At 38.7% G+C, this 22,785-nt stretch overlaps 1 protein-coding gene across 1 annotated transcript in view; it reads right to left on the bottom strand.

Moving 5' to 3' along the window:
- skd (mediator complex subunit skuld) overlaps positions 1-22,785 on the bottom strand; it is a 505,637-nt gene that overhangs the window by 234,128 nt on the left and 248,724 nt on the right. The window contains exon 13 of the mRNA XM_090376037.1: positions 3,442-3,623. Coding sequence (XP_090232163.1) covers positions 3,442-3,623 — 182 coding nt within the window. The remainder of the gene's footprint in view (positions 1-3,441; positions 3,624-22,785) is intronic.

Raw genomic sequence — 22,785 nt, 5'->3', positions numbered from 1 at the left:
CCCTTAACAAACCCATGCTGTGTCTGAATTATTGCTACAGTCTTGTCTAGATGATCCTGCAATGCATCTTTAACCAGCGACTCCATTATTTTACCCGGAACAGAAGTTAAACTAACTGGTCTGTAATTACTCGTGTCACCTTTCGATCCCCCTTTGTGAATTGGGGATACATTTGCACATCTCCAGTCCGTGGGAACCTCCCCTGAGTCCAAGGATGCTCTCATAATTATGGATAAGGGTTTGCTTAGTTGCTTTGCTGTCTCCTTTAATATAACTGGATAGATCCCATCCACCCCAGGTGCTTTTCTTACGTTTAACTTCAACAATTTCTCTTCAACTTTGCTCTCGGTTGTTACAAAATCATTAAGTATCTTGCTAAAATTTGATAACCTTCTGCCATTTTCAAACCTTAATAATTCCTCACGTGTGAATGTAGATGCAAAATACTCATTCAGTTTGTTTGCTATCTGAGCAGGATCATCAACAGTTGAACCATCGATGTCAAGTGGACCGATCAGATTCATCCCCTTCCTTTTAGAGTTTATATAAGTAAAGAAATCCTTGCTGTTTTTCTTAGCATCTTTTGCCAAGGATTTCTCGTAATCTGCCTTTGCCTGCCGAACCTCCTTTGTGACCTGATTACAGATTAACTTATATCTGCCATATGCTTCTGAGTCACTTGATAATTTATAAGCATCCCATGCATTTTTATTCTCTGTTACGAGTCTCATTAGTTCATTTGACAACCATTTAGGCCTAAACCTTGAACAATATTTCTTAATAGGTATGAACCTTTTAGTAGCTTCCACGATTAATTCCTTGAATGCTTCCCACTTAGAATTTACTGTTGGTAACATCGTCAGTTGATCCCACTGTACAGAATTTAAAAACTGTCGGAGACCACTGTACTCGCCTTTACGGAAGCAAAAGCCCTTTCCTTTACCCCTGATAGTAGTTAAATCCTTAAGCAAATCCCACGTCAGTACACTGGAAAGTGGAATGCAATGTGCTATCATCGGCAAAACTATGGATAGGATTTCCAGTCAATAGAAGAAGGTCATTAATATACAAGAGGAAAAGAGTGGGGAAAGAACTGAACCTTGGGAGACACCGGCATTAGTGGAGAAGTTAGAAGACAGAGAGCCATCTACCATCACCCTCAGTGAGCGATCAGAGAGAAAACTGGATAACCAATTACTAAAAACAGTTGGCAAACCATAAGATGGAAGATTGTTTAGAAGACCTTTATGCCAAACACGATCAAAAGCCTTTGCGATGTCAAGAGCAACTACTTGTGGTTCACCGAACCTTTCCATTGAATTAGTCCATAAAGGGTAACATAAGCCAGAATATCACCAGTGGATCGACACTGATGGAATCCATACTGGCGAACGTTGATCAGACAGAAGGTTTCAAGGTAGTTTAAGAGTTGGCAGTTAATTGATTTCTCCATTATTTTAGAAAGAGTAGAAGTAATTGCAATGGGACGATAATTGGATGGAAGGGATTTGTCACCCTTTTTAGGAACTGGCTGGATATGAGCAAATTTCCAAGCAGAACGAAAAACACCTTTGGAATAAGAAAGTGAAAAAAGGCGGCAAAGAATAGGAGTAAGTTCAGGAGCACAGGTTTTGAGAACAAGTGGAGAAATACCACCAGGGCCTGGAGCTTTCTTAGCATCAAGATTCATCAAAATCCTTCTGATATCCTTTTGACAGAAGACCACAGGAGGCATTGAATGGAGTGTGTTGGGAATGGTGGGAGGTGTTTTACCAAGATCATCAATACATGAGCTGGAAGAAAAATGGGATGCTAGCAGGTCAGCTTTATCCTTGGCTGAAGTGACAATAGAACCATCTGGTTTGGACAGAGGTGGGAGCAAAGATGGGCAAAAGTTGCGGCCAATAGCTTTGGCAAGAGACCAGAATGCTCAGCTACCATCAGGGCAAGAAGCAAGTTTTCTACTCTTAGCCTGTTCAAACTCTAGTTTGGACCGATTAATAACTGCTTTACAATTGTAGCGAGCTTTGGTGTAGGCAGAAAATGAAACTAAAGAATTAGAAACAAGCCAATTACGATATGCAACATTCTTCTGTTGAACAGCCTTAGCACATTTATTGGAAAAACAAGGTTTAGATAAAGGACGAGATTTTGAAGTGGAGTGTGGGATAAAGGATTCCATTCCTGCAAGAATAATTTCACTGACACGATCTGAGCAAACGTTGACATCAGAAGTTTTGAAACAGTAATCCGACCAAGAAAAAGAAGAAAAGAAGTCTAGAAGGTCATCCCATTTTGCATTCTTGTACTGCCAAACAACACAAGGTTTGGAATAGCCATGAGATAAAGGTTCCATTGGAGAAGAGACAATCACCAAGTTGTGATCTGAAGTGCCTAAAGGACCTCTCACTTCGACCGTGTACTTAGAAGGGTTGTTTGTGAGAAAAAGATCAAGCGTATTGGCTGTATGATTAGGATTGTAGGGTATTCTTGTAGGTAAATGAACAATCTGTGCTAGGTCATTAGTAATTGCAAAAGCCTCAGCATCTCGACCTGCTGGGTCGGTGTGACTAGAAAACAGAAGCCAGCTGGAGTTGTGAACATTAAAATCACCAAGGAAAATTACCCCACTGTTAGGAAAGTTGGACTGGAGAAAGTCAAGTTGCAAAGAGAGGAAGTCAAAGAGCTCCAAGTGATTAATGGAGTTGGGAGAACGGTAGAGACAACAGATGAATTTGACACAATGAGGTAGAGAGATTTTAAGCCAGAGAAGATCAAAGAGAGGAGATTCCAAATTGCCAAGTCTCTGACAGGGAATATCAGAACGGACATTTGCACAAGTACCACCTTTGAGGCAAAAGGAATCATACAGCGAATAATTTGGGCATCTGAGATGAGCAGTAGTTGAATCAACCGATAACTGAGATTCTGTCAGAAAAAGTACATGGGGTTTGGCAGACTACAAGTGGAAATGGACATCGTTGAGATTAGAATTGAGACCACGTATATTTGTGAAATGAATCTTATCCCATTTTATCTTTAATTAAGATTAATATTAATATAATAACTAACTTTAATGTTAATATAAGATTAACATTAATCTTATCCCAATTTATCTTTAAAGATCAGTTAACTTAACAAATAAAATACAAATGAATGCAAAGAAATGTCTCTTAATTGCAACAGTTTTCACCATCCATTATATACCACTCTTCAGCCTGCATATCAGTAATTACCCAAGAAGATTTTTAAATAAAAAGGTCTTTTCTAAATCACAATTCTCTGTAATTATTTTAATACAATTCAAAATATTAATCCAATGTTCTTTCAAAAAAAATCACATCAGGCTTTCTTAATGTTAAAAGTGACTAAAAAAATGAACACAGTAAAAGGAAGTTTGTTTTGCTCATCAGTGTTTTACGTAAAATCAAAATAATTCACCTTTACAGGTTCACAACAAGGGCTACTACTTCCATCTGGGAATGATTCTGTACGATCCCTCAAGATTGTTTCTCCGGATTCTAATACAGTAACATCAGCTCCTCCAAGGCAAGAGGGAGAAGGGGCAGTGTTGTGTTCCAAGGAAGGAGGAGTTGGAAACATTCTAGTTAATTCTGCAGCACCTACCAAAGTGAAAAAAAATCTGTCAGATTATATAAGATTTTTGTACAAAAAATATTAGCTTTCTTTCTTTACTGTGTGGAAAAGACCTATATCTTAACTTTGTACTACATACCTACAGGGAAAGTTCAAAATTTATCATAAAATATAAGAAAAAATGTTTAGTTACAGTAGTTTCACACAAAATACTTCAAAAACTTTAGAAATATATCATAAAATTAATATCTAATAACAGAACTTTTAATGTATTTATTTTACAATTGCATACAGTCACTAGACTTGTATGCCATTTGTCAAATAATGTAAAGATTGGCAGAGTCGTTAATGATCAGTGCCAAACAGTGCTCCATCAAGATGACTTCAACAGACTTTAAAGATGGTCAGAGAAGTAGTAGCAGCAGCAGCAGCAGAGGCATGTAATGCAAGAAAGCAATCGTGTGATCTTATGTAGCATCAGCCAAAAAAAAAAAAAAAAAAAAAAAATTTCACACATCATACATTAACTCTAAAAGTTTGTCCAGTTCTTCCTTGAATTTATTTCAGCTATCAACTTCCACAACAACAGATGGCAGTTTGTTCCAGGCAAATTTCTGCACATCTGTCTTTCCTCAATTTGAATATGCCTCCCTCAGGTTCGTAATCTGAGCAAAGGGGAAGAATCCCATTAGAATTAGCATTAGTTGAGACATATGATGCAATAAAGCAAGTTTATACAGCATCAGCCAAAAAAAAAAAAAAAAAAAAAAACCTTTCCCTTACTTACACCCATCTGGTCACTCCAAATGTTTGTCTAGTTCAGCCTAACATTTATTTAAGCTATCAACTTCAACAACAGCAGATGGAAGTCTGTTCCAGAAATCAACTACCCGCTGGCTAACGGCAAACTTCCACACAGCTATTCTACACCTGTCTTTCCTCTATTTGAATTTATGCCCCATCAGGTGCGTAATCTGAGAAAGCAGAAGAATCCCATCACAATTAGCATTAGTTGAGGCATATGATGCAATAAAGCAAGCTTATACAGCATCGGCTAAAAAAAAAACCGTCCCCTTTCACACATCCGGTCAGTCCGAATGTTTGTCTCTAGTTCAGGGTTAAATTTATTTAAGCTATTAACTTCAACAATAGTAGATGGAAGCCTCTTCCAGCAATGAACTACCCACTGCTATAGGCAAACACTTTTGTACATCTATTCTACAACTGCCTTTCCTCGATTTTTTGTCTTTCCTCAGCATTGAGCCTGTTCAAGCCATTCAAGGCCTTATACACCTCAATCAGATCACCTTGCAGGTGCCTAGTCTCCAAATGTTGCAATTTGCAGAACTTAAGCCTTTGTTCGTAAGAGCACCTCTTTGTTCCCCTCACCACTCATGTTGCCTTTCCCTGTACTCGTTCTAGCAACTCTCCATTCTTCCTAAAATGAGGCCTCCAGATCTGCATGCAGTACTCAAGGTGTGGCCTGACAATTGCCTTATACAAGCAAATAATTACCTCCTTATCCCTACTAGCAAAATTCCTATATATCATTGACAAGACTCCATGGCCTTCTCTGGCAGCCTGTCTGCACTGCTCAGAGAACTTCATATTTGACTGCACAATTACCCCCCAGGTCTTTTTCATTTATCACTTCCCTGAGAGTAGTACCACACAGTTGATACGTTTCTCTTTGGTTACTGCTACCCATATGTGGTACTGTGCATTTGTCAATGTTCAACTTCAGTTGCCACTTCTCAGCCCATCTGCCCAACTTTTCTAGATCCTGTTGCAGTACCATACTGTCTTTACTGTCATTATAAACCCTGCCAGCCTTTGTATCATCTGAAATCTTCGACATTAAGCCTGACATACCTGAATTTAGTTTGCTCAACCCATTCAAGGCTTTATACACCTCAATCAGATCTCCTCGCAGGTGCCTAGTCTCCAGATGCTGCAATTTGCAGAACTTAAGCCTTTCTTTGTAAGACCACCCTTTCATTCCCCTCACCAATGTTGTTTCCCTTCCCTGTACTCACTCAAGCAACTCTACATCCTTCCAAAAATGAGGTCTCCATACCTGTATATAGTACTCAAGGCGTGACCTGATTGTTGCCTTATGCAAAGGGATAATCACCTCCTTTTCCCTACTAGCAAAATTCCTGTATATCGTTGACAACACTCCATGACCTGCTATGGCAGACTGCCTGCACTGCTCAGAAAATTTCATATCTGACTGCACAATTACTCCCAGGTCTTTTTCATTTTCTGCCACCCTAAGTGTAACACTGCACAATTGGTACTTTTCTCTGGGGTTACTTCTACCCATATGCAGTAATTTACATTTGTCAATGTTAAAATTCACTTGTCACTTCTCAGCCCATCTGCCTAACTTTTCTAGATCCTGTTGCAGTTGCACACTGCCACTGACAACCCTGCCAACCTTAGTATCATCTGCAAACTTGGAGATTAAGCCTGATATATACCTTCATCAATATCATTGATAAATAAACAAAACAACAGTGGGCCCAACACCAAACCACGGAGGACTCCACTAAAAACATTAGTCCACGAAGAGAAGAATCCATTAAATACCATTCTTTAAAGTCTTTTCCCACTCAATCATCCTTTTATCCATTGTAGCAACTTGCCCTTAATACCATACTGCTCCAATTTGTACAGTAGTCTTCCATGCACAACAGAATCAAAAGTTTTCCTGAAATCCTAGTACATGGTATCAAAAATATTTTTTGCATCCAGTTCCTTTGTAACCACATCAGAGTCCAATCAAATTGGTCAGACAAGACTTCCTCTTAACAAACCCATGCTGTGTCTGAATTATTACTGCTGTCTTGTCTACATGATTGTGCAATTCTTCTTTAACCAGTGATTCCATTACCCTGGAACACAAGTTAAATCAACAGGTCTGTAATTACTTGTGTCACCCTTTGATCCCCTTTGTGAATTGGGGATACATATTTGCACATCTCCAATCCGTGGGAACTTCCCCTGAGTCCAAGGATGCTGTCATAATTACGGCTATGGATATGCTTACTTCCTTCGCCGCCTCCTTTAATATAACTGGATAGATCTTATCCACCCCAGATTCCTTTCTTATGTTTAACTTCAACAATTTCTCCTCCACTTTGCTCTCAGTTATTACAAATCATTAAGCTCCCTGTTAGAGTTTAATAAGCTTTTGTCCTCCACTTTCCTACAGAATTCCTGATGTGTGAATGTAGATGCAAAATACTCATTCAGTTTGTAAGCTATCTGAGCAGGATCATCAATGGTTGAACCACTGATACAAAGCAGACCAACATGATTCATCCCCTTCCTTCTAGAGTTTACAGAAATAAAGAAGTCATTACTGTTTTCTTTAGTATCCTTTGTCAAAGATTTCTTGCAATATGCCTTCACTTGTCTAACCTCTTTTGTGACTTGATTATAGCCTGGCTTATATCTATCAGAGGCTTCTGTGTCACCTGATAATTTATATGCATACCATGTATTTTTCTTCTCTGCCACAAGTCTCATTATTTCATCTGACATTCATTTGGGCCTAAACCTTGAACTGTATTTCTTGATCGGTATGAATTGTCCAGTAGCTGCTTCCACGTTTAATTTCTTTAATGCTTCCCATTTAGAATTTGCTGTTGGTAACATCCAGAACCAGCCCCAGGTCTATCAGCACCCTGTGCAAGATTGTTTGGTGCATCCTCTCCAACTTGAAATTTGCAGGAATCGGTGAATTTTAGGGGAATTTTGCACCCCCTAAATTTTGGTGCCCTGTTTGGGGGAACCGCTGAATCGTGCCTTAAGCCAGCCCTGGTAACATCATCAGTTGGTCCCACTGTATACAATTTAAAAACTGTCTGAGACCACTGTAGTCACCTTTATGAAAGCAAACACCCTTCCCTTTATCGCTGATGGTAGTAATATCTTGAAGTAAATCCCACATCAGTATACCGTGTTAACTGTCACCCAGTGGTTCCTTTATCTGCAAATTCTTAATGCACGAATAATCACTCCTAATAACCAGATCAAGAGTATTGCTCTCTCGGGTTACCTCTTAAACATGCTGCTGCAGAATAAATCCACAAAAGTCTTGCTAGTGTGTGAGTGATCAACCCACTAGTTCCAGTCAATATCTAGGGATTTTTAACTTCCCAGAGATAGGCAGCAGGACAACCGTACGAGGAAAACTCCGATTATGTGGGTTATAGTGCTTTACATCCAGGCATCTTAGAAGGATTAGTAAAATAAATGAAGGTGGAATTCTCACTGTTATAAATAATTCCAGAACCACGGATCATAAATTCAAATTACAGGTGTGAAATTTAGATTACATTTTAGGAAGTTTTCTTTTAGACACCAAGTCATTGATTGTAGGAACAAATTTTCCTCGCAGGTAGTTGAGGCTGACACTTTGAATAAATTCAAAGGTGCTGGTGGTGGTAATAGTAGTAGTGGCATGTGATACAAGAAAGCAAGTGTATGAGCTTATGCAGCATCAGCCAAAAAAAAAAAAAAAAAAAAAATCACACCATTCCCTCCAAATGTCTGTCCAGTTCCTCCTTAAATTTATTCAACCTATCAACTACAACGACAAATAGAAGTTTGTTCCAGCATTTTACCACCCACTGGCTAAAGGCAAATTTCCGCACATCTATTCTACATCTGTCTTTCCTTAATTTGAATTTATGCCCCTTAGGTTCGTAATCTGAACAAGTGGAAGAATCCCATCAAAATTCAGCATGCTCAATCCATTCAAGGCCCTATACACCTCAATCAGATCCCGTGCAGGTGCCTAGTCTCCAGCCACTGCAATTTGCAGAACTTAAGCCTTCTTGGTAAGAGGATCCCTTCATTCCCCTCACCAACCTTGTTGCCCTTCTCTGTACACATTCAAGCAAATCTACATCCTTCCTAAAATGAGGCCTCCAGACCTGTACGCAGTACTCAAGGCATGTCCTCACCATTGCCTTATACAGAGGGACAATCACCTCCTTTTCCCTGCTAGCAAAATTTCTATATATCATTGACAAAGTCGCATGACCTGACCTGGCAACCTGTCTGCATTGCTCAGAAAACTTCATATCTGACTGCACAATTACTTCCAGGTCTTTTTCATTTTCTACCACCTTCAGTGTAGTACCACACAGTTGGTAAGTTTCTCTCGAATTACTTCTACCCATATGCAGTACTTTGCATTTGTCAAGGTTAAACTTCAGTTGCCACTTCTTAACCTATCTGCCCAAAATTATCTAGATCCATTTGCAGTAGCACACTGCCATTACTGTCATTAACAACCCTGCCAACCTTTGTATCATCTGCAAACTTCGACACTAAGCCTGATATACCTTCACCAATATCATTGATAAATATACAAAACAGTGGACCCAACACCGAACCCTGTGGGACTCCACTAATAACATTAGTCCAAGAAGAGCAGCACCCATTGATTACCACCCTCTGTCTTCTCCCCCTTAACAATCCTTTTATCCATTGTAGCAACTTACCCTTAATACCATTCTGTTCCAATTTGTACAATAGTCTTCCAGGTGCAACAGTGTCAAAAGCTTTCCTGAAATCCAAATATATGATATCAAAATTATTTTTTGCATCCAGTTCCTTTGTAACCACATCATAATAACCAATCATATTTGTCAGACAAGACTTTCCCTTAACAAACCCATGCTGTGTCTGAATTATTGCTGCAGTCTTGTCTAGATGATTCTGCAATGCATCTTTAATCAGTGACTCCATTATTTTACCCGGAACTGAAGTTAAACTAACTGGTCTGTAATTACTCGTGTCACCCTTCGATCTCCTTTTGTGAATTGGGGATACATTTGCACATCTCCAGTCCGTGGGAACCTCCCCTGAGTCCAAGGATGCTATCATAATTTTAGCTAAGGGTTTGCTTAGTTGCTTTGCCGCCTCCTTTAATATAACTGGATAGATCCCATCCACCCCAGGTGCTTTTCTTATGTTTAACTTCAACAATTTCTCCTTGACTTTGCTCTCAGTTATTACAAAATCATTAAGCACCCTGCTACAATTTGATAACCTTCTGCCATTTTCAAACCTTAATAATTCCTCATGTGTGAATGTAGATTCAAAATACACATTCAGTTTGTTTGCTATCTGAGCAGGATCATCAACAGTCGAACCATCGATGTCAAGTGGACCAATCAGGTTCATCCCCTTCCTTTTAGAGTTTATATAAGTAAAGAAATCCTTGCTGTTTCTTAGCATCTCTTGCCAAGGATTTCTCGTAATCTACCTTTGCCTGCCTAACCTCCTTTGTGACCTAATTACAGACTAGCTTATATCTGCCATAGGCTTCTGAGTTGCCTGATAATTTATATGCATCCCATGCATATAAATTATCATTTTTCTTCTCTGTCACGAGTCTCATTAGTTCATTTGATAACCATTTAGGCCTTGAACAATATTTCTTAATAGGTATGAAACTTTTAGTGGCATCCACGATTAATTCCTTGAATGCTTTCCACTTAGAATGTACTGTTGGTAACATCGTCAGTTAATCCCACTGTGCAGAATTTAAAAACTGTCTGAGACCACTGTGCTCACCTCTACGGAAGCAATAACCCTTTCCTTTACCCCTGATGGTAATTAAATCTTTAAGTAAATCCGACATCAATACACTGCGATTAATGCCACCTAGTGGTTCCATTATCTGCAAATTCTTAATACACGAATGATCACTGTTGATAACCAGATCAAGAGTATTACTCTCTCTGGTTGCCTCTCGAACATGCTGCTGCAGAAAACAATCATCCAATAAATCCACAAAAGTCTGACTAGTGTGTGAGTGACGAACCCACAAGTTCCAGTCAATATCTGGGAAGTTAAAATCCCCCATTATACAAGCCCACTCTATTTCTCTGTACAATTGTTCATTGTACTCATTCAAGTCATTAAGCCTATAACACACTCCTACTCTAATTTTTGCTTTCACAGTGCTTATGTCACACCAAACTGACTCAACTGTGCACTGTTCATCTATATCAACTGGGCAAACTTCTTTTGACTTCATGTTTTTCTTAATTAACAGCATAACACCTCCTCCCTTCCTATCCTGTCTATCCTTTCTGTACACATTGTACTCCCCAAATTCCAGTTCTGCATTCCTTATATCTGTATGATACCACGTCTCTGCTATCCCAACAATATCCACCTTTGATGTCTTGACCAACACTTCAAATTCATTAAATTTATTTACTATACTTCTAGCATTAGTATACATGCACCTATTCCTAGTTACCCTAACACATCCCATATACTCACCTATTTCACAATGACTGCCATTCGTCCTTGAAACCCCCAACACCCCTCGCTCCAGGTCGCTATTTATTCTAATAGAAGTTGTGCAAGAATCACCTTCACCTCTGCCTGCAGCTATTGTTAAACTATTAGTCCTTGTATCCCCCCAAGCTAGCAGTTTTCCGACCCCTAAATGCTGCTTCGATAGCATCAGCAAATATTCTTGCACCCTTTCTATTTAAGTGTATCTCATCCCTGTAGAAGCAGTCTCTCCTGTTCACAAGTACAGACCAGGCTGAAAAAAATTCTACTCCTTGAGCTTTACACAATCTTTCCAGGGCCAAATTGATTGACAAGGCTCTCATCATATACTCCCTCCTATCGTGTCTGGGCAGAATTGAAGACACTTTCAAATTCAACCCTAATTCACGGCTGTTGTTGTTATTTGAAAGCTATTGGCACAAGAGCAACTTAGGCTATAATGCACCTAGTCTAGGTAGGAGAGTTTCGTATATCAGCATTTTTTCACTTTCCTTGTGGTTTTTGGCAGAACCAAGACTCTGCTATATATATATTTGTGTAGATTCTCTATAAAAGGTGTACTATTAATTTTATATGTTTTGAAAGTATCCAGTTAACTTTAGGAAGGAGAAAACTTCAGTAATATTTGGCCGGTCACCTAAAATTGTTTTAAGCATTAGGTTGTTTTGTTTATTCATTATTGATTGAAAGCTCCTTGACGTTCTCTATGAAATTTTGGACAGTTCACCATGAAGTGATGTATAGTCAGCGGAACTTAACAGTTTTGGCATTATTGTCTTCACCTCTGAGTAGGTAAGATTGACTCATAAGTGTATGCCAGATTCGCAATCGAGCGAGGATCACTTCTTCCTGTCTATTCGATCGGAAGCTAGTAGGCCACGGTCGAAGTGTTTCTTTTATTAGACGAAGTTTGTTGTTAGTCTGATCTAGCCAGTGTTGTTCTCATTGTTTTATACTGCTTTGGTGGATTAAGGACTTGTAATCTGTATATGGCATTGTGTGAAAGGCATAATCAGATGTGGAAGCTTCTTTTGCTGCTTTGTCTGCTCTTTCGTTTCCAGTTATTCCTGTGTGGCCTGGGATCCAGCAGAATCTGATATTGTGATTTCTTTGTAATAGCTTTGATACTGAAAATTGTATATGTTGTAGGATTGGGTGTCCTTTGGTATTTGCGTTCTGCAAGGCAGTAACAGAGCTAAGCGAGTCCGTGAAAATAATGCTGTTTGCTATCTGTTTATGTTTGATTTGGTTTATAGCCATTGAAATGGCTTGTAATTCGGCAGTAAAAATACTGCATTTTTTTGGGAGTTGTTGGATGAAGGTACGATCCTCAAAATGAATTGCAGCTCCTACACAAGTCTCTGATTTAGACCCATCTGTATATATGAAAGTATGATGTGGATATTGTTCTTTGTATGCTGCATATAACTGCTGGTAGTTTTTCCTGGATAGAGTGTTTTTCCCCCAGGTTTGAAAATACATATCATATATGGGTTGAACTATGCACCATGGTGGAATGGTTTGTACAATTGCAGTAGCTACATTGTCATAATCAAGCTCTCGGCTTAGTAATAAATCTTTAAGACGGATGTTGGCAGGTCAATTCATCCGTGGATGGGCTTGGTATATGTTTTCCCAGTTATATGAAAACAGAAAATCTCTATGTGGATGATCACTGATAGATTTTATCTTGACAGCATAGTGCAATAACAAGTTCTGTCGTCTAAGCTCTAATGAAGGTTCATGGGCTTCTGCATAAAGGCTTTGTATAGGTGAAGTTCGAAAAGCTCCGAGTGCTATACAGAGTGCACTGTGGAGTATGGGGTCTAACCATCTCAAAGCACTTGGTTTCGCCGAGTCGTAAACAGCTGCTCCATATTCTAGTTTGGAACGAACTATAGATCGATAAAGTCTGAGAAGTTTATATCGATCTGCTCCCCCAAGTTGTTGCAGAAAGAACTTTGAGAATGTTTAATTTCTTTAAGCAAGAAAGCCTGAGTTGTTTAATGTGATCAAGGAATGTTAGTTTCTTATCCAAAAGAAGTCCTAAGAACCTTATGCTCGGTACTACTGGGATAATATGTTCGTCAAGTTTCAATTTAGGATCAGGGTGTAGGTTTCGTTTTCTACAGAAGTGTATACATGCAGTTTTTTGTGTGGAAATCCGGAAGCCATTTGTTTGAGCCCATTTGCTTATTTTGTTTATTGTTCCTTGTAGCTGCCGTTCTATACTTCGCATATTCTGAGAGCGGTAGGAAATGCTGAAATCGTCAACGTATAAAGCTGCATCAACGATTCTTGGAATGTGCTCAGTTATTGTATTTATTTTAATAGCAAAAGGGTAGTACTAAGCACAGACCCCTGAGGCACACCTTCTTCTTGGATGAAAACCTTTGAAAGGATTGTCTGCAGCCTAACTTGGAATGTCCTGTGTTGCAAGAAATTTTGGATATATTTAGGAAGATGTCCACGTAAACCAAGGAGGTATAGGTTTTGAAGGATTCCATAACGCCATACCGTATCGTAAGCCTTTTCTATATCAAAGCAGATCATGCCGTGATGTTCCTTTCGGATGAAGGCATTCCGTATACTGTTTTGTAATTTAATAAGTAGGTCTAGTGTTGAGCGATTTTTCCTGAAACCATGCTGTGCCGGGTCGAGAAGATTATTACTGTTCAAATACCACATTAAACGAGCATTGATGATTTTTTCCATAACTTTGCCTAGGCAACTTGTTAAAGCAATTGGACGGTGGTTGCATGGATTAGAAAGATCCTTTCCCGGTTTTGGGAAAGCCAGAATTATTGCATAATGCCAACTATCTGGAAACTGGTTTTCTAGAAAGATTTTGTTGAACAGTTCAAGTAATGCCACTTGGGATTGGTGGTCAAGTTCCTTTATCATCATGTAGTGAATTTGGTCTAGTCCTACAGCGCTTTGCTTTGTCTGCGACAGAGCTGTTTTTAATTCATGGAAAGTTAACGGAAGGTTGTACTGTTCGTCATTTCTTGAGGAAAAATTCAGTTTGCGTTTTTCTATTCTTGCCTTGTATATTTGAAAACTAGGAGTATATGATGTGGTTGCTGATGTTTTGGCAAAAGTTTCACCCAGTGCATTGGCTATTTCTGAAGGCTGTGCAGTGATTTGTCCATTCCAGTTTAGGATTGGAGGTGGATTAATCCGGTATCTGCCATTCATTTTGCATTTTATTCCAGACAGTTTGAGATGGTGTGGAACTTGTTAAAGTGGATGCAAATTTTATCCATTATGATTTGCTACTGGCTCTTCTAACATACCTGGCTCACGCTCGTGCCTTTTTGAATAATACTAGGTTCTCTGTAGTTTCCAGACATCTTCGGAAATTATTCCAGGTTTTATTTGTCTCTCTTTTAGCGTGTAAACATTCTTCATTCCACCATGATTTTGGATGTGTTGGAAAGTGTGGTGATGTTTTTGGAATAGTCTGCTCGGCAGCTTGGATCTGTTACATATTGTACTGCTGCATCTAACAGTTTTTGCTTCATAATATCTGCATCTTGATGATCCTGCTCAGGTAGCTAACAAACTAAATTAATATTTTGCATCGACATTCACACATGAGGAATTATTCAACGAGGGGAATGCCAGAGGTGTATTCAACTCTGGCAGTAAGCTAGAGAATCTTGTAATAACTGAGAGTAAAGTGGAGGAGAAATTGTTGAAGATAAATACAAGAAAGGCACCTGGGGTGGATGGGATCTATCCAGTTATATTAAAGGAGGCAGCAAAGGAAGTAAGCAAACCCTTAGCCATAATTATGAGAGCTTCCTTGGACTCAGGGGAAGTACCCATGGACTGGAGATGTGCAAATGTGACCCCAATTCACAAAGGAGGATCAAAGGGCAACACAAGTAATTATAGACCTGTTAGTTTAACTTCTGTTCCTGGAAAATTAATGGAGGCACTGGTTAAAGAAGCACTGCAGCATCATCTAGACAAGACTTCAGTTATAGCTAGGACACAGCATGGTTTTGTTAAGGGGAAGTCTTGTCTGACCAATTTGATTGGATACTATGATGCAGTCACAAAAGAACTGGATGCAGGGAATAACTTTGATATTATATACTTGGATCTTAGAAAGGCTTTTGATACTGCTGCACACGGAAGACTGCTGCACAAATTGGAGCAGTGTGGCATTGGAGGCAAATTGCTGCTGTGGATAAAGGGGTGGCTGAGGGGGAGAAGACAGAGAGTGGTAATCAATGGACACTGCTCATCGTGGACTAATATTATTAGTGGAGTCCCTCAGGGCTCAGTGTTGGGTCCATTATTGTTTTCTGTATTCATAAATGATATTGATGATGGTATATCAAGTTTAATGTCCAAGTTTCCAGACAATACGAAGGTTGGCAGGGTTGTCAAGGACACTACTGACACCATGCTACTGCAACAGGATCCGGAAAGGTTGAGCAGATGGGCTGAGAGGTGGCAAATGAAGTTTAACATTGACAAATGTAAAGTACTACATATGGGAAACAGCAACCCCAGAGCAACGTATCAACTCTGTGGTACTACACTGACAGTGGTAGAGAATGAAAGGGACCTGGGGGTGGTTGTGCAGGCAGATATGAAGTTTTCTGAGCAGTGCAGACGGGCAGCAAGAGTAGCTCATGGTGTATTGTCGATGATATATAGGAATTTTTCTAGCAAGGATAAGGAGGTGATTATTCCATTGTATAAGGCAATGGTCAGACCACACCTAGAGTACTGTATACAGGTCTGGAGGCCTCATTTCAAGAAGGATGTAGAGATGCTGGAACGAGTACAGAGAAGGGCAACAAGATTAGTGAATGGAACAAAGGGGTGCTCTTATGAAGAAAGGTTTAAGTTTTGCAAATTAGTGTCTGGAGACTAGGCACCAGCAAGGTGATCTGATAGAGGTGTATAAAGCCTTGAATGGTCTGAGCATGCTCAATGCTATGGGATTCTTCCTCTTACTGAGAATAATCACCTGAGAGGGCATAAATTCAAATTGAGAAAAGACGGATGTAAGATAAACGTGAGAAAATTTGCCTTTAGCCAGCGAGTGGTTGGTTGATGGAATAGACTTCCATCCCTCGTTGTCGAAGTTGATAGCCTAAATAAGTTTAAGGCTCAGCTGGACAGGTATTTCGAACGAACAGAGAGGTGAAGTTGAAGTGGTTATTTTTTTTTTATTTATTTATTTATTTTTTTTTTTTTTTGGCTGATGCTGCATAAGCTTGCTTTCTTGCATCAAATGCCTCTACTAATGCTAATGCTAATGCTAATCTAATTTTGCAATGGATTTATACTTTTCCCAATCCACTTCATTTACTTTCCATTTCGGATTTCTACGTGACTGACATGTGGTTCCTGAAGTGGTTCATGGAATGTGTTCTTCTTGGGAAATTCCTTCCCAAGAAGAACTTGGGAAGGAATGTGTGAATTTACCAAAATTGCCACACCACCATGGGTCGTGCCGCCTGTTACTCTGTCTTTACAGTATGTGATATAGTTCTTTACTGTGGGAGAGTCTTGAGGTCTGAGATATGTTTCTTGCAGGAAAGACACAGTGGGGTATGCTGTGCAATCAGATCAAATATATCATGTATATTAGTGCGGAAACCTCTGCAGTTCCATTGGATTATAATCCCCATTATTTGGTTTTGGAGAAAGTGTCAGACTGTTTCTTAGCTGTTGCTTTAAGCTTTTCAAGTTTATGTTTTTCCTTTGGAAAATATGGTTTGCCGGTATCCATCTCTTCTTCTGCAAAAATCTCTAGTACTGATTCCTCTGCTTGATTGGTCAATTCTGTATCCATTTGTTCAGTTGGCTTCTGGCTTATGATATTACGTTTTTCTGTGGCTTTTGTTTCTGGGTGTTTTGCATTGGGAGGTACAGACAGTGGTGTGTTTGTGACTTTCTCTTTTTGTTTTGGCTGGGATGTGATAAGTAGACCTCGTGCCCAGTCAGAAATAGACTTCTTTGGGGGAATCGTGAAATCCGTTTGCGTCTCTATTGTATGCCGATTCTTTATGACCTGTGCATAGGAAGGTCTGTTTAAAATAGTTGGGAGTACAGTTCTCTTAGCTTCCTGGTATGTGACGGAGTGTTCGACTTTATATCGTTGAATCTGCTTTTCTCTTTTCCAGAATTCGCAGTTCTTAGAATAGGTGGAATGATCCCCCTTACAGTTTGGACACTTTGGTTGCTCGGCTGGACAGTTCTGATTGGTATGATCTTGAGTTCCACAGTTGGAACAGATAGGAACTCCACGGCATGCCATTTGTGAATGACCATACTTTTGGCATTTAAAGCAGCAGAGAAGATTCGGAATGTATGGTCTGATATTACAATTTAGATATCCGGCCTTTACCGATGTAGGTGGTTTGGGGGTGTTAAAGGTCAGCATCAAATTTCTAGTTGGAGTAAGTATACCATCTCTAGTAGCATTAATCCTTCTCACAGCAATGACACCTTGATCTTCTAGCTCATTTTTAATTTCTTCTTCTGAGACACTAATAAGGTCCCATTCAGAAATTACTCCTTTTGATGTATTTAGGCTGTTATGGGGAGAGACTGCTACTGGGATCTCTCCAAAAGTTCTCATCTGAAGCAGTCTTTCTGCATGTTTTGCATTGGCTGTCTCGACTAAAATGTCGCCTGATTTCAGTCTCGTGACATCTTTTGGTGTTCCAGCTACACTTTCTAGACATTTTTGGATTACAAATGGCGACAGTTTTCCCAATGGCTGTTCTGATGTTGAATGAAGGACTAGAAAGGTAGGTGCATGAAGCGATGTTATGTCCTTTTTTTGTCTTTTGGTAACATTTGTCTCATTATCCTCATTTTTCCGACTCAAAGGAGTCGGATCTTTAGGATCTGTGGTTGTGATATTTGGATCATTCATGTTTGCTCCTTTTAGAGAGCTTTTCCTCCCAGGTTTCCGGCCCCGCCACGGGGAGGCAGGAGCAGTGCCACCTAATGACCAAGCGGAAGTTGATTAGTAGTTAGTAGAACTAGAAAATAAATAAAAGAAAGGTGTCTTTCCTTTCTTAGGATCCTTTGTGCTGATACTTTTCAGCAACTATATATATATATATATATATATATATATATATATATATATAATAGAGAATTTTCTTTAAACTCTATAAATGTGTATCACTATCACTTTAGAAATCGCTTTATAATCACAGAGATATCGCCTGATCACTAGAAACGCTTGGCACTCGGGGCCTAATTCGCGGCTTTTGTTCAACAGTGACCTGTACTTGTTAAGTAATTCTGCCAGTCTCCTACTCTTAATATCATTAGTGCCAACGTGTACAACTATATCACCTTTTTTGGTGCCCTTAAAAGATGACATCCGCTCCACAATATCCTGTTCCACCTATCCTTTTTACAAAGCATGTTCCTCGTCTCCCTGACAATAGTCAACTGGATAGTTATACGGAGTGAGGAGGGAAGCATATAATTTGTATTTTCTTATCTTTTTTTTTTTTTTTTTTTTTGCCAGTACAGCAAAAGCCTACAGCTTTTTTGCACTATATGGCGAATACTATTTCTAGAACTATTTATAAGCCATTATAGAAATTTAAATACGGCAACCTCTTGATTTTGCATGCATTTGATCCTATGAACAACAATTTTTGACACCTGAAATTTGACTTATGAATGCAAAAGCTTGATCTTAAAAGCTTTATCTGAACTGCAGCAATTGCACAGTATGCTGTCTTTTGAAAATAAAATGAAAGAAAATGGCATACTTTCAACATTTATGAATATACAAACACATAAAATACAGTATATGTATAGAAGAGTTTTGTTTTGTAAAACTAATCCTGTTATTATAATTTCTTCACCTTCTTATTGATCTAGCAGCAATAAGAAAACTAAAGGCCAGCATGAACTTTAGTGAAGTAAAGGTATGAAATTCAAAATGTTATAAATAATTATAATAATAACAATTTATGTATGCATTTAATTGTTAAATCTATTATTTAATAATCTGTAGAAGAATAAGAGAAATTTACCTCAATATTATATGTAGAACACTTCCGTATGATACTTTCCAGAAATTAAAACAAATAAAAGATTAAATGCAAAATGAATGTTAAACTTTAATTAATTTTTTTTAAATAGTTTTTTGAATTTTTAACTAATTTTCGAATTGAAAAATATTTCTTAACTGAATGTCTAAGAGTATGAAAGAGGTTGTTTAGAAAAGAGGTTGTTCAGAAAAGCAAATTTGCCATAGAACATCATAATATATCAATACCCATGCATAAACAACCTCTTTCATAATTTTTGAATTGTTTTCAATTGACTTTTTAACTGTAATCATTTTGCGTTAATCATTTATTCGTTTTAATTTCTGGAGAGAATCATACAGAAGTGTTCTACATATCATACTGAGGCAAATTTCTCTTATTCCTCTACAAATATTTATATCAACGTACCCTATCAAATTATTTAACAATGTACATACACTCTTTATGTTTGTACACTGAAAACTGAAGTTGGGGGGGGTCGAATTGTCACTTCATTTTAGCTCTATCTAACATACAAAAAAAGTTTTCCTGATATTTATCATGAGGTACAGTGAATCATTATTACAACAGAGTATTTTCAGAAAAACAAATACATTAAAAACCTGGATACTCCTTTATCTGTCATAGAACATCATAATATATCAATACACTGCACTATGATACTGTACTGTACAAAGAAAATAAAAAGTATAATCATAATGTAGGGTTGTCCAACACTGCCCCTTAGAAGAGCAGGTGGCACCATAAAACTGCCAACTGCCTTTTCTATGTGTTTGATTAGAAATTTAATCTGTCTGAAGTAAAATTACATGTTTTAAGCTTTAAAAGCTTAAGACATTTAATTTTTGTTTTAAATTATCCCTTCTCTTTCCTATGCATGTACTATTAAAATAATGCTCTATTACTGAAAATAAAACTGAAATTAGTTTAGAAACCTACCTAAATATTTGCAAAATGAATAATTAACTTCATTTAATCATATAGGATATCATTATAAGTATCAAATGAAGTTCATTTACTGAATTTCAATTCTCCAATGTTTAACATATTTGTTTGGGAAAATAATAATATTTTATATAACACATTACAGATGATTACACAAAACAATGTAAGAAGCAGTGAAGAAATTGTACAGGTATAGTGCAGTAAGTACACAGGGTGTTTCAATTAAAAGTGACTGGAAGCTGTCTGACTTATTTTGAGACTTACGGTATTTGCTATATGGACTTTTTTGCAGTATTTAGGCTAAATTCGATCAATTCGGCCCTGGAAAGATTGTGCAAGGCTCAAGGGGTAGAATTTTTTTCAGCCTGGACTGTACTTGTTAACAGGAGAGATTGCTTCTACAGGGATGGGATACACTTAAATAGAAAGGGTGCAAGAATATTTGCTGATGCTATCGAGGCAGTTTTAGGTGGGTCGGAAAACTGCTAGCTTGGGGGGGATACAAAGACGAATAGATTAACAGTAGCCACTGGCAGAGGTGAAAGAGATTCTTGCACTGCTTCTATTGGAATGAACAGAAGCCTGAAAAACAAGATTCAGGATATTTCAGAGACTGCTGGGAGTCATTGCGGTACAAGTAAACACATGGGTTGTGTTAGGGTAGCTAAGAATAGAAATAGGTGCATGTATACTTGCGTGTACACCAATGCTAGGAGTTTAGTAAATAAATTTGGTGAATTTGAGGTATTGCTCAAAACATCAAAGGCAGATATTGTTGGGATATCAGAGACTTGGTGTCACACAGATATAAGGAATGCAGAACTGGAATTTGGGGAGTACAACGTCTACAGAAAGGATAGACTGGATAGGAAGGGAGGAGGGGTTATGCTATTAGTTAAGAAATACATAAAATCCAAGGAAGTGAAGCCAGTGGACATCGCTGGACAGTGCAGTGTCGAGTCAGTTTGGTGTGACATAGGCATTGGGAGATCAAAATTGAGAGTAGGAGTGTGCTATAGGCCTAATGACTCTGATGAGTATAATAAGAAACTGGACAGGGAAATAGAGTGGGCCAGTAAATCAGAGAGTCTTATAATGGGAGATTTTAATTTCCCAGATATTGACTGGAGTTTGGGGGCTGGTCACTCACACACTAGCAAGGCTTTTGTGGATTTATTGGATGATTGTTTTCTACATCAGCATGTTCGGGAGGCAACAAGAGGGAGTAATACTCTTGATTTGATTATCAGCAGTGATTCTTCATGCATTAAGAATCTGCAGATAAATGAACCACTAGGTGCAGTGATCACAGTGTGCTGAAGTGGGATTTACTCAAAGAGGTAACTTCCATTAGGGGTAAAGGGAAGGGTTATTGCTTTCGTAAAGGCGACTATGATGGACTGAGACAGTATTTAAATTCTATACAGTGGGACCACCTGATGATGTTACCAACAGCAAATGCAAAATGGTAAGCATTCAAAGAACTTATCTTGGAAGCTACTAGGCTTTACATACCAACTAAGAAATATTGTTCAAGGTTTAGGCCTAAATGGATGTCAGATGAACTGATGAGGCATATGGCAGAGAAGAAACATGCATGGGATACATACAAATTAACACATGACACAGAAGCCTATGATAGATACAAGTTGATCTGTAACCAAGTTACAAAGGAGGTTAGGCAGGCGAAGGCAGAGTCCAAGAAATCTTTGGCAAGGGATGCAAAGAAAAACAGCAAAGAGTTCTTTACTTATGTAAACTCTAGAAGGAAGGGGATGAATCAGATTGGTCCACTTGATATCGATGGGTCAACTGTTGATGATCCTGCTCAGGTAGCTAACAAACTAAATTAATATTTTGCATCGACATTCACACATGAGGAGTTATTTAGCGAGGGGAAAGCCAGAGGTGTATTCAACTCTAGCAGTAAGCTAGAGAATTTTGTAATAACTAAGAGTAAAGTGGAGGAGAAACTGTTGAAGATAAACACAAGAAAGGCACCCGGGATGGATGGGATCTATCCAGTTATATTAAAGGAGGCAGCAGAGGAAGTAAGCAAACCCTTAGCCATAATTATGAGAGCTTCCTTGGACTCAGGGGAGGTACCCGCAGACTGGAGATGTGCAAATGTGACCCCAATTCCAAAGGAGGATCAAAGGCTGACACAAGCAATTATAGACCTGTGAGTTTAACTTCTGTTCCAGGAAAATTAATGGAGGCACTAGTTAAAGAAGCACTACAGGATCATTTAGACAAGACTTCAGTTATAGCTCGGACACAGCATGGTTTTGTTAAGGGGAAGTTTTGCCTGACCAATTTGATTGGATACTATGATGCAGTCACAAAGGAACTGGATGCAGGAAATAACTTTGATATTATATACTTGGATCTTAGAAAGGCTTTTGATACTGTTGCACATGGAAGACTGCTGCACAAATTGGAGCAGTGTGACACTGGAGGCAAATTGCTGCTGTGGATAAAGGGGTGGCTGAGGGGGAGAAGACAGAAAGTGGTAATCAATGGACACTGCTCATCGTGGACTAATGTTATTAGTGGAGTCCCTCAGGGCTCAGTGTTGGGTCCATTATTGTTTTCTGTATTCATAAATGATATTGATGATGGTATATCAAGCTTAATGTCGAAGTTTGCAGACGATACAAAGGTAGGCAGGGTTGTCAAGGACACTATTGACACTATGCTGCTGCAGCAGGATCTGGAAAGGTTGAGCAGATGGGCTGAGAGGTGGCAAATGAAGTTTAACATTGACAAATGTAAAGTACTACACATAGGAAACAGCAACCCCAGAGCAACGTATCAACTCTGTGGTACTACACTGACAGTGGTAGAGAATGAAAGG

Source organism: Mastigoproctus giganteus, chromosome 1 (genome assembly GCF_048544385.1).
Source record: "Mastigoproctus giganteus isolate SK-2022 chromosome 1, ASM4854438v1, whole genome shotgun sequence".
Taxonomy (NCBI): Eukaryota; Metazoa; Arthropoda; class Arachnida; order Uropygi; family Thelyphonidae; genus Mastigoproctus; species Mastigoproctus giganteus.
Note: the sequence above shows the minus strand (reverse complement) of the source record. Positions and strands in the feature narration are given on the sequence as shown.